Source organism: Suricata suricatta, chromosome 17, assembly GCF_006229205.1.
Source record: "Suricata suricatta isolate VVHF042 chromosome 17, meerkat_22Aug2017_6uvM2_HiC, whole genome shotgun sequence".
In the NCBI taxonomy this organism is placed as follows: domain Eukaryota; kingdom Metazoa; phylum Chordata; class Mammalia; order Carnivora; family Herpestidae; genus Suricata; species Suricata suricatta.
Window position 1 is genome coordinate 24,081,360 of NC_043716.1, and position 17,157 is coordinate 24,098,516.

General features: G+C 38.3%; 1 protein-coding gene across 1 annotated transcript in view; it reads left to right on the top strand.

The window, feature by feature from the left end:
• The window catches only part of BCAS3 (BCAS3 microtubule associated cell migration factor), a 594,659-nt gene that overhangs the window by 77,379 nt on the left and 500,123 nt on the right, over nt 1-17,157 (top strand). Inside the window, exon 9 of the mRNA XM_029926997.1 lies at nt 11,860-11,932. Within this exon, the coding sequence (XP_029782857.1) occupies nt 11,860-11,932 (73 nt within the window). The remainder of the gene's footprint in view (nt 1-11,859; nt 11,933-17,157) is intronic.

Below are 17,157 nucleotides of genomic sequence, written 5' to 3' on the forward strand. Positions count from 1 at the left end.
ACATTAGATGTTGACCTGGAGGGATATACATGACTGAGGAAAATAAGATTCAGAACGATATGTATACTGTGATCCCATTTTGTAAAACACACCTAAAAAATCTATATTTAAGTATACATATGTTTTATTTGAAATGTGAAATATATATGTATACAATGTAAATATGTAAGAATTTTATTCATAGGTAAGACTCATGGACGATTGTAAACATTATTTGACTTTGATATGGGACTATGCATAATCATGTTCATGTTTGTAGTTTAGCAATTCAAATGAAATATTAGTTATCCTTTGTGCTTATTCTGAGGTTATTTTGCTTTTTAGGCAAACCTTTTTTAAAAATGTTTGAGGTAAAACTTTAAAAACCTTTATGTTGTAGCATTGGCCATCACTTCTAAAGTGGATGTGATTAACATTTTGAATGAAGTAGATTACTTTGTATTCTAATGCATATATATTCCAACTTCTTATTTTGAAAAACATCAAAGCCCCAGAAAGGTAAAAAGAGAGGGATAATAAATGGTCACATTTTAGATAAAAAAGAGGAAAAGCTCACTAGTCTTAATTGTTCTAATTAACCATTATCAATGTTATGCACACAGTTTATTTCCTTTGCCACTGAACAAATTTCTCATTTGCTTCAAATTTTTAATGCCACTATAATTTACAATAGAGAAATGCATATATAATATAATGTAATCTGTTAAGTGTTTTGAAGAAAAGTCAGAGTAAGGAGCTAGAACATGAGTGGTGGTGATCTTTCTGATTGGAAAATATTTAGCATGATCTAAAAAAAATGCAAGTGACCTATGCACATAACTAGGGCATTACTGGATATTTCTAAGCTGAAAGCAGAAACATGCAGCATTCCTGAGGCAGAAGTGTGCTTGGCATATTCCAGTATGGGTGGCGGAGGGTTCGGTCAAAGAGGTACTGGCCCCGTGGTAGAAGAGTATGTTTTAGTTTTATTTATTTATTTATTTATTTATTTACCAGGAAAGTAGATGAATGGATTCACCATACTATGGTTGACAGCAACAGTCATAACTACATCAAGTTTATTGAGTTGTTACATGTTACAGCACCTTGCTTAGTCCACTGCATTTATTATCTTTCTAAATCCTACAACAATCCTATGTGAGGTATTGGTATTTATCCTCACTTTACAGATGAAAGAATTAAAGCACTAAGGGATTAAATACATTAGCCTTTGCCAATAATTTTATTTTTCAGCAGGGAAGTTGATCCTAGTTTTCTGACAGTAGCTTTTTTCAGTGAACAATGGAAGCAAAGGAAAGAATTCTGGATTTTCAGCTTCACATGTGGAATTTAGAACGACAACAACACATGATTTAACCTCTCTTAATATCAGTTTACTCTGCTATCACATGGATGGTTTGTACTTTATCCTTGTTAGGGTCTGAGGAGTCTCATCTGTGAAAGAGCTGCCATGGCCAGATTATCAAAGTGAAGCAGTGTGAGGCCACTGTTAAGGAATACTTCACATATCATACATTTTAACTTACGGAAGAAGGAAATAGAGCTAGCAGGAATGAAAAAAATGTCTTTAATATATTAAACTTTTTGAAACTGTGGAAGCTAAAATGTATACACATATTTTGGATATTTGAGGCGAATGATAAAAGTGTCTTTAGTGGTCGTATTTAGATAAAACTGTTCAAAGCAGTAAGATTTCTGTCCTGTTTATCCTCCCCGTGGTTGGCTGGTGGGACCTGCACCGTCTGTATCTAGTTTCCTGTGTCTGCCTCCCTCCTCATCTCCAACTTCCTCTCTGTCTTCCCTGTCTTAAAAAATTCCTTGTATTTGTCTCTTTTAGGTAAGAGATAAATATGAGGATTATCCAGATTATAATGGAGATTATTTTGTAGCATAAAGTATAACATTTAATAAGAAAATACAACTTAAAATTTTTTTTTAATCTTTTATTTATTTTTGAGAGAGAGAGAGAGAGAGAGAAAGAGTGTGAGCAGGGGAGGGTCAGAGGGAGAGGAGACACAGAATCTGAAGCAGGCTCCAGGCTCTGGAGCTAGTTGTCAGCACAGAGCCCGACACGGGGCTCAAACCACAAACTGTGAGATCATGACCTGAGCTGAAGTTGGACGCTTAACCGACTGAGCCACCCAGGTTCCCCGAAAATACTTTTTAGTGGGAAAAGATCCTGACAGAATCACAAATTACACAATTTGACTATAAGTGACAATAGAATCTTATTTCCAGCTATAACTTAGATCTGCAAAATAATGACTACAAATTGAAACTCACATTGAGAGAATTTATAAAGAAAACTGGACTTGGTCAAACTGGTTGGATTAAATCTTTTCTAAAAGAAAATGATTTCGGTTAAAAAAAAAGCAATAGGAGGCTTGGAAAGGGTGTAATTAACTGATAAGAGGAATTAAATTATTCAATGGGATCCTTCTGCAAAATACTTTCTCAGTTAAATTTTATTAGTATTAGCATACTTTAGTGTAAAATCTTTATATTCAAGACACCATCCTCCACATCAAAAGGGTAGAGATGGAATATTTCATTATCAGTTGGATTTGTATTTGCCTCTGCTTTTGGATCCTTGCAAAAGTGGTTTCTGTTTGATGTCTTGAAATCTTTAAGGCTGATTTATGAGCTTAAACTCTGGTTTAAATGAGTTTACAATGGTATGTATGGTGGGGGATATTATTTAACATTTTCTGACATGCGAACTGTCTTGAATTTTGTTGAGGGAGAGAGGAGTTGTGACTTGGTGGGCAAGCCCATTTTCATTACTTTAATTGTGCGATTTATTAGGATTTTAAGCTTTTTATAAATGTTTTAGTGTTATAGGACAGAATTAAAAGGATTTAGAATAAAAGGAGTTTAACAAAAGGACTTTACAACAGGATTGCAATAGTTTTTATATTTGATGGATTTGGCTAGCCGCTTTTCATTTCAATCATCATGCTGCATTCTGTTAAATGCTATAGAACAGGTGTGTGTAACGTCATTCTCTCTATTGTACATGCAAATAAACACAATTTTATATATAAAAAGTTAATCCTCTACAATTTGGAGGATTACATTATGGGAGGGTGATGACTCCATTAGGCATCATGGAGAGTACATGCTCCTATTTATACTGCATGAAAAATCAGGTTAATAGCTATAGTGTTCATGAGATTGTGGAATTTTTATACTAACACTTTAAAAACTGTATTTCTTCAAACCATCCACAATGACATTATTTAAAGCAGAATTAAGATTTTGTTACTTAGTTTTCCAACTCCAGAGTTAAAGTTTTTTTTTTTTCCTCTTTTTAACTGAGAAGCATGCCTCAAATAGATTTGGAGGTTCTGTTATTATTTGCTTATTGTTGACTCTGGTGTTTTCTACTTGCACGGTTTTGATAGTAGTTGCATTGGAGGTTATGCTTTTGGCAAGTTAAGGCTTTATTTTGTGTTTAAAATTTTCCTTGGCTATCTTCTCTGAATATCCATGAAGAATCGAAGTCTTCAGTAAGTGTCAGGTGGCTGACCTTCTAGCGCAAAGTCGGGAGTACTGATGTAACCTGTTAGGTCAGCTGAAACCAATGTGGGAGTTCTTCTGTTTAGGTTTGAGAAGTGCACAACAATCAAAATGTTCTTGCCAGAATTATTTGCATTTTTAAGACATGATGTTTCATTCATCAGAATACCAAGCTGTTATGTGTAACACAGGTACAAACTGTAAAGACCTTACAGAGACCAGGAAGCAGAAGTAAAATAGTTATTGTTAAAAGTGAAGGTGAAATATGTAGGAGTGAAGAATGAGGTTTGCATTGATGAAATCAAGCTATAATTAATTTGGAACATAAATATTGTGGGCTTTGGACCAGTTAATTGTTAACTGGTGCTTCGTTCAAGTTATATTGTTAATTGTGAAATTTGATTTATTTGTTTAGCAGGGGTAATAGCACATAATCCATAGTAAATTAATCATTTATAAAGACTTACACATTGAGTGTGCAAGTCTAAATTCAAGTCAGTTAACATATAATGTAGTATTTGTTTCAGGAGTAGAATTTAGTGATTCCTCACACCTGGTGTTCATCCCAACGCGTGCCCTCCTTAGTGACCGTCACCTATTTAGCCCGTTCCCTACTCACCTTCCTCTAGCAATGCTCAATTTAAGTATAGTTTTCTCTGTATTTAAGTCTCTTATGGTTTACCTCCCTCTGTCTTTTATCTTATTTTATTTTTCCTTCCCTTCCCCTATGTTTATCTGTTTTGTTCCATAAATTCCACCTCTGAGTGAAATCATAGATACTTATCTTTCTCTGGCTGACTTATTTTGCTTAGCATGATCTACTCTAGTTCCATCCATGTTGTTGCAGGTGGCAAGATGTCACTCTTTTTGATCTTTGAGTAATATTCCATTGTTTTTGTGTATATATGTATATGTGTACATACAATGTATATAAACACAATATGTAATATATACATACAATGTATATTGTCTGTACATACATATATATGTATATATGTATACACACCCACTCACCTGTCATATCTTCTTTATCCATTCATCAGTCAATGGACATTTGGGCTTTTTTGATAATTTGACTGTTGTTGATAGTGCTGCTATAAACGGGGTGTATGTGCTCCTTCAAATCAGTATTTTTGTATCTTTTGGGTAAATACCTAGTATTGCTGTTGGTGGGTTGGAAGGTAGTTCTATTTTAAATTTCTTGAGGAACCTCCATACTGTTTTCTGGAGGGGCCGCACCAGTTTGCATTCCTACCAACAGTGCAAAATGTTTTTTCATCCTCACCGTCTTTTGCTTCCTGAGTTGTTAGTGTTAGCCATTCTGACAGGTGTGAGGTGGTATCTCATTGCGGTTTTGATTTGTATTTGCCTGATGACGAGTGATGCTGAGCATCTATCTCTTCATGTGTTTGTTAGCCATGTGGATGTCTTCTTTGGAAAAGTGTCACTTCCTGTTTTCTGTCCATTTCTTCTCTGGATAATTTGTTTTTTGGGTGTTGAGTTTGACAAGTTCTTTTGGATACTAACCCTTTATCTGACATGTCATTTGCAGATATCTTCTCCCATTCCGTCGTCTGCCTTTCAGTTTTGTTGATTGTTTCCTTTGCTGTGCAGAAGCTTTTTATCTTGATTAAGTCCCAGTAGTTCATTTTTGCTTTTGTTTCCTTTGCCTCCAGAGACATATTTAATAAAATGTTGCTGCAGCTGAGAGGTTGCTGCCTGTTTTCCTTTAGGATTTCCTTTAGGTTTCCTGTCTTATATTTAGGTCTTTCGTCCATTTTGAATTTATTTTTTTGTATGGTATAAGAAAGTGGCCCAGTTTCATTCTTCTGCAAGACATACATACCTTTTTAAAGAGGAAGATCCAAATTATTTAATAATATAGAAAAACGTTTATAAACCAATCTTAGCAAGGAGTTTTCTGAAATATTATATATTTATAGGAAGTTGCAAACATACTAGAGAGGGGGTACTGTGTACCTTTCACCTAATTTTTCCCAAAGGTTGCATCATCTATAGGTATAGAATAATATCTAAACCAAGAAATCAACATTGGTGGAATGTGTGCACATAGTTCCATGATGTTTGATCACAAGTGTAGATGGCTTTAGCCACCACCACAATCAAGATATAAATCTAGACCATCACTGCAATGATCTCCTTCATGCTGACTTATACCCTCCCTAACTTTTGAGAACCATCAGTATGCTCTCCACCTCTATGATAATTTTGTCATTTCAAGATTGCTACATAACTGGAACTACATAGTAAATGAAGTTTTGAGACTGGCTTTTTCACTAGCACAACAATGTTCCTGAGTTATATTCAGGTTATTCAGTGCATGACCAGTTTCATTTTTGTAATGATTAATATTACGTGGCGTAGAGATATCACTCATCTCTTGAATGACACCTGGGATGATTTCACTTTTTGGCTGTTACAAATAAAACTGCTGTAAACATTTGTGTGCAAGTTTGTGTGGAAAAAAGTCTATATTTCTCTGGTATAAATGCTCAGTGTTGTGATTGCTGGGATGAATGGTAAGTATATGTTTGATTGTTGTCATTGTTGTTAAAGAAAGCATCAAACGGTTTTTTAGATGGACTGTACTATTTTACATTTCTACCAGGAATGTATGAAAGATCTAGTTTCTCTACATCTTTGCCAACATTTGTCACTGTAATGATTTTCTCTTCTAGTTATTGTATTAGCTGCTTAACTGTATCTTATTTTGGTCTTAATTCCTGTTTTCTTGATGGCTGGTAATGTTGACAGTGTTTTCATCTGTATTGCTTGCCATCCATATCTTCTTTTCAGTGGAATATCTCTTTATGTCTTTTGCCCATTTTCTGATTGGATTGTATGGTTTTTTTTTTTAGTGTTTAGTTTGAGTTTATATATTGTGGATATGAGTTTTTTGTCAGACATGTGTTTTGTAAGTATTTTTCCCTCCAAGTATAGCTTGTTTTTTACTAAAATTTTTGCTTGTTCTTAATTTTAATTAAATCCAATTTATTGAGTTTTTTTGGTCTTATGAATCATACTTTTTAATGTTGTGTATGTCTGAGACTCTTCACCGGACCCTAGGTCCTGTAGGTTTTCCTCTAAAAGTTAAAATGTAGTTTTACAAATTGGTGGTCTATTTTGAGTTAATTTTGGATAAGATGTAGGGTTTAGGTCCAGTTTTATTTTTTTCCTATGGATATACAGTTGCTCCAGGACAATTTGTTGAAAAGACAACTACTCTTCTCCATTTCATTGCTTTTCCATCTTTATAAAAATCACTTAGTCATATTTGTGGGTGTTCTTCTGTTCCCTTAATCTGTGTATCTTATATGAATTATATATCTCAATTTATTTTGGATTGTCTTTCATTCCTTTTATCAGCATTTTGTAGCTTTCGGTATGTAAGTTCTACACGTGTTTTTGTTAGATTTATACCTAAGTGATTTTTTTGAGCAATTATAAATGTAATTTTACTTTTAAAAAAAGTTTTATTTAAATTCAAGTTAGTGTAGTACAGCGTAATATTAATTTCAAGTGTACAAATTGATATTGTACCTTTAATCTCATTTTTCATACTTTCATTGCTAGTATATAGAAATAATTGATTTCCCCCCAGCTTTATTGAGGCATAATTGACAGTTACAAATTATACATATTTAGGATTACAGTGTAATGTTTGGTATATGTATATATCCTGAAATGAATGCCACACTCAAGCTAATTAATATAGTTATCATTTTATATAGTTACTTTTTTTAATTAATGTTTTTAATTTATTTTTTGAGAGACAGAGACAGGGTGAGCAGGGGAGGATCAGAGAGAGAGGGAGATACAGAATCTGAAGACAGGCTCCAGGCTCTGAGCTAGTTGTCAGCACAGAGCCCAATGTGGGGCTTGAACCCATGAACCTGAGATTATGACCTGAGCCGAAGCCGGAAGCTTAACCAACTGAGCCACCCGGGTGCCCCTACTTTTTTTTTTTTGGTAGTGAGAGCGTTTACCATCTACTGTCTTAGCAAATTTCAAGTATCCAATATAATATTATTAGCTACAGTCATCATGTGGTACGTTTCCTGAGCACATTCATCCTGCATAACTGAAATTCTGCACCTTTTGACCAACATCTCCTCATTTCCCCCACTCCCCAACCACCATTCTACTTTCTGCTTTTATAAAGTTCAATTTTTGCAGATTCCGCATTTAAAAGAGTTTATGCAATATTTGTTTTTCTTTGTCAGGCTTATTTCACTCAGCATAATATGCTCCAGGTACATCCACTGCAGTATAGCCTTCATTTTATTTATTTTTATTTTTTAATTAATTAATTATTTTTAATTTACATCCAAAATAGTTAGCATATAGTGAAATAATGTTTTCAGGGGTAGATTCCAGTAATTCATCCCCTATGTGTAATACCCAGTGCCTTCCTTAATCCCCGTACCTATTTAGCCCATCCCCCCTCCTCCAATCCCTCCAGCAACTCTGTTTGTTCTCTGTATTGAAGAATCTCCTGTGTTTTGTCCTCCTCCTTGTTTTTATAGTAGTTTTGCTTCCCTTCCCTTGTGTTCATCTGTTCTGTATCATAACATCCTCATATGAGTGAAGCCATAATAATATTTGTCTTTCTCTAATTTCACTTAGCATAAGTTCCATCCGTGTAGTTGCAAATGGCAAGATTTCATTCTTTTTGATTGCAAATTAATAGTCCACTGTATATATACACCACATCTTCTTTATCCATTCATCCATCGATGGACATCTGGGCTGTTTCCATACTTTGGCTGTTGTCAGTAGTGCTGCTATAAACATCGGGGTGCATGTGCTCCTTTCCAAACAGCACACCTGTATCCCTTGGATAAATACTTAGTAGTGCAATTGCTGGGTTGTAGGGTAGTTCTAAGAAATAGTTGATTTTTGTATGTTGATCTGGTCTCCTATGACTTTGCTGAGGTAATTCACTTACTAGCTTTGTTTTTCTTTTGTTTCATGTTGATTCCATGTATCAGTCATATATTATCAGCACAGTAGGATTTTATTTCCTCCTTTCTTATCTGTATACGTTTTTTCTTTCCTTCTTATTGCCTTGTCTAGAACTTCCAGTCGTATGTTAAATAGCAGTGGTGAGAGTGTATATTCTTGCCTTGTTTCTGACTTTAGGGGCAAGCATTCAGTTTCTATGGTGTTAGCTGGGGTTTTTTGATGTTGTACCTGGAGCAGCCACTGGAATTCCTGCTTTTGTAAACAAACTTGTTTTTTTTTTTCCTTTGGAGGCTTGTAGAAACTTATTGTTGCCATGTCCTGAAATGATACACATCGGGGTTGATCTGTTGAATCTATTATTCTAGACCCTCAAAGGGCTTATAAACTCATATTCTTTTGTTCAGTGAAAAATTTTTTGAAACATTCATAGATGATTTCTTCCTATGTTTGCTGTTTTCTCTCTTTCTCTCCTTTTCTCTTCTCCTGTTATGTATTAGACTGTTGAGACTGCTCCATTAACATTTCATGTGGGTGTGTAATTTAATGCCATTTTCCTCCAGTTTTTGTGTTTTCGCTCTGTGACATTTTCTCAATTTCACTTTTGACCCTTGTGTTGAATTTACTAAATAATCTATCTTGTTTTTTAATTTCTAGGAGTTCTCTTTTATTCTCCAAGAGTCCCATTTCTCATTGCATTCTTATATTGTTCCCTGCCTAAAATATCTTCTCTTGTATCTTAGAAATTACATATCTATATATAAGTATAGATATATATATATAGATAGATTTTTTCTATATAGACTTAGCCACCTTGCAGATGATTGGTTTTTTTTCTTTGCATGTATTTGTAAGTGACAAATTAAAACATGATTGGAAGTTTTGTGTTGTGTTTGTCGATTTTCAATTTATTGTTTGGTGCTTTGGTTGTGCTCCTTGTTGGAGCCTTCTGATGGACAGTATCTTTTGGTCTTTCTTCATGGACTGACTTGTTAAACCCTCGAGAGAAAGCTTACAAACTTGTTTACAGTCTCCTAACTGTATAAATCTCAGGTGTACCTGGTATAATTAGGTGTCAAGTAATTTGAGTCTCAGATTCTATTTTTCCCTCCAAGAGTAGCTTGAATTCTATTTAGGGCTGCTAAGTTAGTTATCACTCATTTAGTTCCAGCATTTGTTGACATTATTATATGGCTTTTAACCCTGTTTGATTTAGTATACGTTTACTTAGTATACTTTTACTGGAATTTTCAGAAGGGCCAAAATGAAATGCATAATTTCAGTTTACTAGTTTATTTTAGAAGGTGAAAGGGACACTTACTGGTTGCTTCTGGCATTTGTCTCCTTATTTAAAAACAAAGGAAACTTTGGCAGGGAATTCATATATTCGTATGTTTTGAAAACTAAAAACTATAAAGTATATAGACCATGAAAAACTTTTTGTCCCATTTTTTTCTCTATCTTTTGCTTTAATCCATTCTCCCTCTTATAGATGACCATTAGTTAAGATTTTGTATGTATCCTTAGAGAGTGTGTGTGGGTATGTATGTATGCAGATAAGTCTTTCTTTCTCCATGTTATACAAAAAATGGGATAGGATTTTGTTTTTTCTATCATTATATGTATATATATATTTTGGATTTCATTCCATATTTCATAGATCATACACTCACTCTTTTATAGCTGTAGGAAATACTTCATTATATATATATTTGAACTTATTAGTCCTCTGCTGTTATCAGCAATACTATAGTGAATAATCTTGTACACAAGTTATTTTCCTCATGGCTGAGTATATGTGTAGGGTGAAATCTTTTAGCAGTGATAGTTCTCTACTGAAGGCTATTTACATTTATAATTTTGATTGATATGACCAGAAAATTTTATAGAACTTTTGGATTTTTTTGAATTTTTATGAAAAGGTCAGTGTTTATCAATATAATTAAAAATTTTTCATGGAAAATTTTTAACTTATTCAGATGTAGTAAAAATAGTATAACAATCTCTAAGAATCCATTACTCATCATTTTATGGCTAATCTTATTTCATTAACATGTATTCCCCTCTATCCAGAATATTTTGAATTACCCCCTCCCAGATATCATGCCAGCTTATTGGTTAATATTTTATTGTTTATTTCCAAAAGATAAGGAATCTTAAGATTATAACCATACTACCATTCTCACTTCTAAAAATTCAATAACGTTTAAGTGGAATTTCTCTCATGTGTGAGGTTGAGCACCTTTTTTTTTGTGGTTCTGAGCCTTTTGTATTTCCTGACTTCATTCTGCTTGTTGCTGCTATTGCATCGATTTTATATCCAATAATATTATTGAGTTCATTTATTGTTATTATCCTGTCGAGGATTTTCAGTATAGGGTTGAATAGGAACAGTTAATTGGATATCTTTGTGTTATTACTGATTTTCATGGCAATGCTTTGAAAGCATTACCTATGATTTTTGTAGAATATTTTGTAAATAATTATTATTGGGACAGAAAACGTGTTTTTGTTGTTTTCTTTTGTTCTCATCATGATTAGACGAATATAGAATAGTATATAGAATAGTATAGAATACTTATTTTTGCATCTGCTACTTTGCTGATAAAGACAATTACATTAATAGGTTTTGTAATGTGAAATTATTACTTGAGTAAATCCAACTTTGTTAGGAGACTTTATTTTTTTTCCTCATATATTGCTATTCAGGTTACTGTTTTTAAAAAGGATTTTTTCATTTATGTATATTGATAAGGGCCTATAATTTTATAAGTTTTCTGGCCTGACCTAACTTTATTTAGTTTTGACATGAAAATTTTACTGGTCTTAGGTAATTAGTTGGTGGAGTTGGAGGAGATTTCTTTTTTTTTTTTTTTTTATAATGTTTATTTATTTTTGAGAGAGAGAGCACAAGCTGGGGAGGAGCAGAGAGAGGGAGACACAGAATCAGAAGCAGGCTCCAGGCTCTGAGCTGTCAGCACAGAGCCTAACGTGGGACTTGAACTCATGAACCATGAGATCATGATCTGAGCCAAGGTCAGACACTTAACTGACTGAGCCACCCACGTACTCTAGGAGGTTTCTGATCTCATGGAGAATGTGTATAAGATTGAAGTTGGTGCCTGTTTTTAAAAATAATATATATTAAATGCTGGTTCAACTTTAAAAATAGGTATAGTTTTATTTGCAGCTGTTCTTTGTCTAGTCAAATGTATAAATTATATCAATTTATAATGAATGTTTTGCCGTCTCTTCAGCTGTAAATAATTTGAGAGCATGAAAATTATGGAAAATATACAAGAATACTTCTCAAAGTTTTATTTTACATTTTATTTTATGGTTTTTCTTTTTAATCAGGTACTCAAAAGTGTGACAACTTTGCTGAAAAAAGGCCCCTCCTTGGTGTTTGTAAGAGCACTGGATCTTCTGGGTAAGGAAATTTTAAAAAATTCTTTAAACCACTATTAAAAATTTATGTTGTTATTCCAGAGGGTGAATTTTGCTATCCTAAAATCTTTGTTACCATAAGACAATGCTCTTACAGGAGAGAAGATGAGGGAATTAAAAACATATTTAGGGTAGTGGCTCAGGCCTTGTTATTTCTCCACTTACTGTTTTCTCATATGCAGGATGACAGCAGGCGACAAGAGAAGATAAGCAATAGGTCAGAATTCGGTCTTGAAATAAAAGATTAGCATCATTAAGAAAAATGTTTTTGGTAGTGTTGCTGTGTTCTCCCCGAACACAAAATCGCACCCCTGTCGTTTATCTATGCCTCCCACCCACTCCTGCGTTTCCGGTGACCGGGAACAAGCTGTCATGTTGACACGCGGGACATTTCTCCTCAGTTTATGTCAGATGCGGCTGTTTTCCCAACCCCTCAATTCTGAGGGCCTGTGACTTGGACCCACTCAGACCTTCTGGGGAGGGTCTGACCGAGCAAAGGCCGGTGCCGGTTGCCCCCAGGACCATTCACAGGACTGCAATGCTACCCATGCCCAGGGACTGCGGCCGGGTGCCAGCCCGCCCCAGAGTCTATGCCGTCGTGTAGCAGCAGAAACTCCGAGGACCCCCGGACCCACTGTGCCCTTGGGGAGTCGCCCTTCCCGCCAGAGCGCCGTCAGATACTGAACCAGCCCTGTATCCCAGGTATAAATCCCACTTGGTGGTGGTGGATGATCTTCTTCATGTCTTGCTGGATCCAGTTGGCGAGTATCTGGTTGAGAATTTTTGCATCCATGTTCATCCAGGGAAATTGGTGTGTAGTTCTCCTTTTTAGTTGGGTCTTTGGCTTTGGAATCAAGGTATTGCTGGCTTCATAGAAAGAGTTTGGAAGTTATTCTTCCATTTCTATTGTTTGGAACAGCTTCAAGAGAATAGCTGTTCACTCTTCCTTTAATGTTTGGCAGGACTCCCCGGAGAGCCATCTGGCCCTGGATTCTTGATTTTTGGGAGACTTTTGATTACTAATTTGATTTCTTTACTGGTTATAGGTGTGTTCAAATGTTCTATTTTTTCCTGTTTCAGTTTTGGTAGTTTATATCCTAGGAGTGTTTTGGTCTGGTTATTGAAAGGAGTTTGATTAGAGAAAAAAGGGAAAAAATTAAAATTAAGAAATTAAAAACACAGACATACAGACACACACACACAATCAAATAAAAGATGCTAGATACTAGGTGAGTTTTGGTCGGATAATTGAAAGGAGTCTGATTGATTAGAGAAAAAGGAAAAATTTTATAATTTAACAATTGAAAAAACACACAGAGGCACAGAAAATCAAATAAATGATGCTAGGTGTGTTTTGGTCTAGTTATTGAAAGTTGCTTGATTGATTAGTGAAAAAAAGGTAAAGAAAAGATACAGAGTCACAATACAGAGAAACTGGGAAAAGAGATCAGAGCACCCTTTATTACAGAGCACTGGGACAGATTCCCAGGTCCGGACAGAACGGACCAGGGAAGTCGCCCAGAAGAACAAAGCACTGGGCCTTATATGGGACAGCTGACTCTGAAGTGTTTCTGGGTGGGAGAACCCCCGGAAAGGCGGAGAGATGCGGCGGGAGCCGGTGATGTGCTTCCGGAGAGCCAGCAGAGGGCGGCTAGGGCAAATGACGTGCTTCCAGCAGCAGGCAGAGAGCAACCGTGTGCTCTTCTCCCTGAGCCCGCCAAACCTGTCAGATACTCTGATGCACGTTAGAGCCCATAAGCTAAGCAGGGGGGTACTTGCGGTGTTCCTGAAGAGCTGGGTTGGCCGAGATGCGCAGGGCTCAGTTCACGGCTCTGTTCTTCACGAGATGGCGCTGTTTAGCATGTTTGGCTGCATTGTTGTGGCACCTGTAGGTGTGTTTGCGCATGCACGGGAGGAGTGAAAATGGCGTCGCTGGACAACCCAGTGTGTAACGTCTCTCTGTTCTCCCCAATCCGAAATCATGCCCCTGTGCTTTGTCTCTGGCTGGGCCCCTGTCCACTCCCACGTTTCCAGTGTCCGAGACCAATCCATCAGGTTGCCAGGCGGCATGTCCCTCCTCAGTTTGAGGTCAGACGGGGCTGTGTTTCCCAGCCCCTCTCTTCCGAGGGCCTGTGGCTTGGACCCACTCAGACCTTCTGGGGAGGGTCTGACTGAGCAATGGCTGGTGCTGGTCGCCCCCAGGACTGTTCTCGGGACCGCACCGCTACACATGCCCAGAGACTACACCCGGGTGCCAGCCTGCCCCAGAGAGTCCACGCTGTCGTATAGCAGCAAAAACTTGGAGGACTTCCGGACCCACTGTGCCCTTGGGAAGTCGCCCTTCCTGCCAGAGCACCGCCTGGCTCTCGGGGAAGGATTCATTATGTTGCCCGCAGGGATCAATGCCAGCATGGTGTCCAAACCCCCCTCCTTACTTAGTCCTCTCTGGTCCTCCCAAGGACTGCTGTGGTCGATGTGGTGTTGAGTCTCTGCTTGGCATGAAAGCTCTTGGAATGGGTTTTGGAGCCTTTGTACAGGCTGCCAGAGTGGTTCCTTCCCTTGGGTGGTTGTTCCAGTTTCTGGCATCCTCAGCGATGGGCGATAGTTGATGGGTCGCCACTGCACCCAGCTCTTCTCGGTCTTTGATCCGTGAGACTGTCCGCATCCATGAGCACTTCCCATTGAACACTGAGAACATGGCTGGTTTTCTTCAGAGGTACCCAAAGCTGCCAGCAACAACAGACCAATGGAAGCCCAGGTTCCCTCGTGAGTGTTGTTTCCTCCGTGAGGAAATCGTGGCTCCACTGACTGAACCGAGCACTTTCTCATCAGCCTTTTCCTCATCAGCCTTTTCTGAATCAAGTGAGTCAAGGAGGCTGAGAGAAACCAAACTTCCTCTTGGAGGAGGCTGTAGATGGGACCGTGTGGGGGACAGGTGGCATGGTGCTCATGTCCACTTCTTCCTTCTCCTTTCCTTGCTCCTCTCTGTGCTGCAGTCTCTGCAGACTCACCTCCGTGGAACCTGAGGGAGGCTTGTGGTAGGCCCTCATCGCTGGGGCAGGAAGGGCTGACCCCCGCCTGGGGAGACATCCGTGGTCACTCTCTTGTGTCCTCCCTTCTCTCGCCTAGGATTCCAATCATAGTTTCATGGGCCTTTGCCTTTTTCTGCCTCTTTGGCTCTCTGTGCTGCACCCTGAACCGTTTCCTCAGGATGGGCTTTTGGTCGTCCACTAATTCCCCTCCCCCCCACCCCATTTTAAGCCGTGTCCAGTCTGCGGTGTGGCCCATCCGTTGTGGAGCGTGGCTCTCAGAAGAGGTCCAGAGATGCTCAGCATGATGACACACTTACATCTTTATGTGCCATGTGTCCAAGAGCATAGGTGAATAATTAGGTTTTTAAATACATCGTTCTCTTCACGTAGAGAACACAAAGGAGAGCTACAGACCAAAGTCATGACAGGACTAGCTTTTATCATTGTCTGTGTACTTACTTGTCCTCGGGAGGTTATTTTTCCAGAAGGCTTCATGTTACTTTCCAGGGACCTTTCCTATCAACCAGCGGGACCCCCTTCCCTGTAGGGTCGCTCTAGTGGTCAGGGCAAGCCTTTCAGCTTTGGTTTCTCCGGGAATGTCTTCATCTCTTCCTCATTTGTGAAGGACCGTTTTCCCAAATGCAGGTTTCTTGGTGGACAGCTTCGTCCTTCGGTGCTTTGAAAACTTCCACCCTTGCCTTCTGGCCTCCAAAGTTTCTGAGGAGACATCTGCTCCCAACCTTATCGGTGAAAATATGATAAAAAGCAATTTTCCTCTGAGCTTGATGTTAATAATGAGCTTCTCGTGTTTTACACAACACAGCTTTTTTCCCTATCCGTTGTAGCACTTTTTTGAGACCAGGAATGGAGTAGGTTAAGTGTAGACATTCTGAGGGCTATAAAAGCTAAAATGACACTTTTCTAAACTCAAAATGAAAAGGCACTGACCCATCGTAGAGATTTTGATTTCTAACAAAGTAAATACCAATCTTGAAAAGCCCACACCAAGAAACAAAAAGCCCATTGGGATCCGTTTTATTTATTTGTTTGTTTGTTTGTTTTATGTAAAGGGTCTTGGGTATAAAAAAGGAGGAAACACTGTGGTCTCAGACACCCCCGGCCATGATTGCATGTTGGGCCCATTTCCTGCTCTGACCTCATAAAGCACCATTGTGACGGAGCTGCCCAACCTGTCTATATAAGACCGGGGCCCAGCCGGGTGTTCGGTCTCTACAGCCCAGGAAGCCTTGGTGACCTGTTGGCCTGACCCTAGCTAGCTTGCTTTCTGGTTCTCTTTTGGTCGCTTGGTTCATTTTTTTCTTTTTCATTTTCATTTTCCTTCTTTTCTCTACTCATTTTATCTCCATTTTCTTTTTTTTTCTTTTTTCTTTTCCCCCCCTTTTTTAGTTTCTCATTTTCCCCATTTTTCTTCATTTTTTCCCTTCATTTTCTTTGTGTTTTTTTTTAATTTCTTTTAGTATTAGTGTTTTAGTATAGTTAGTATCATTTATCTCATTGGTAGAGTTAGTAAGCATAGTATTGTTAGTATAGCGTAGTTAGTCTGGTTAGTATTAGCAGTAGTGAGTCTGGTTAGTATTGTTGGTGGGTGGGTGGGTTGGTTAGTATATAAGTGTAGTTAGAAGAGGCAACCATGCTTCCAGGGCTTTTACCCATTGTCTCAGACAATGGGGAGACCTATATCGATGTGCCCTCCAAGACCCAGAATGAGGGCAGCTTCTCCAAGCAGAGGGCGTCTCCAGGATGCTGGACCACCCTGAAGCCGGGGATGTGGGACATCCAGTACGTCTGCAAGACCCAGCAGGACCCTGCTGGCCTCCAGGGCCTTTATTCTGAGGCCGAGAAGCTGAAGACATCCTATCAGCCGGACGTCATCGCATGCATGGAGGTGGTGAACGCCATCACGAGGGTTGGGCTCCGTGTGCTGATTCTGCACTCTAGGCTGGTTGGGGGACGGTCTGGCACTTTTACCTTCTTCTCGGTCTCCCGGTCCACTTTGGGCCTCTGTTCTCTTGAAAGAATTCGGCCGTTAAACATGGCTTGCCGCAGTACTGTGTACCGCCTCTATCAGTACCTGTTGACCCTCCAAGATTGGGATAGGACAGTGGCTCTTGGAGTCAGCAGAAAGGAAGGGCCTCACCCCGACGGTCTGGCCGTC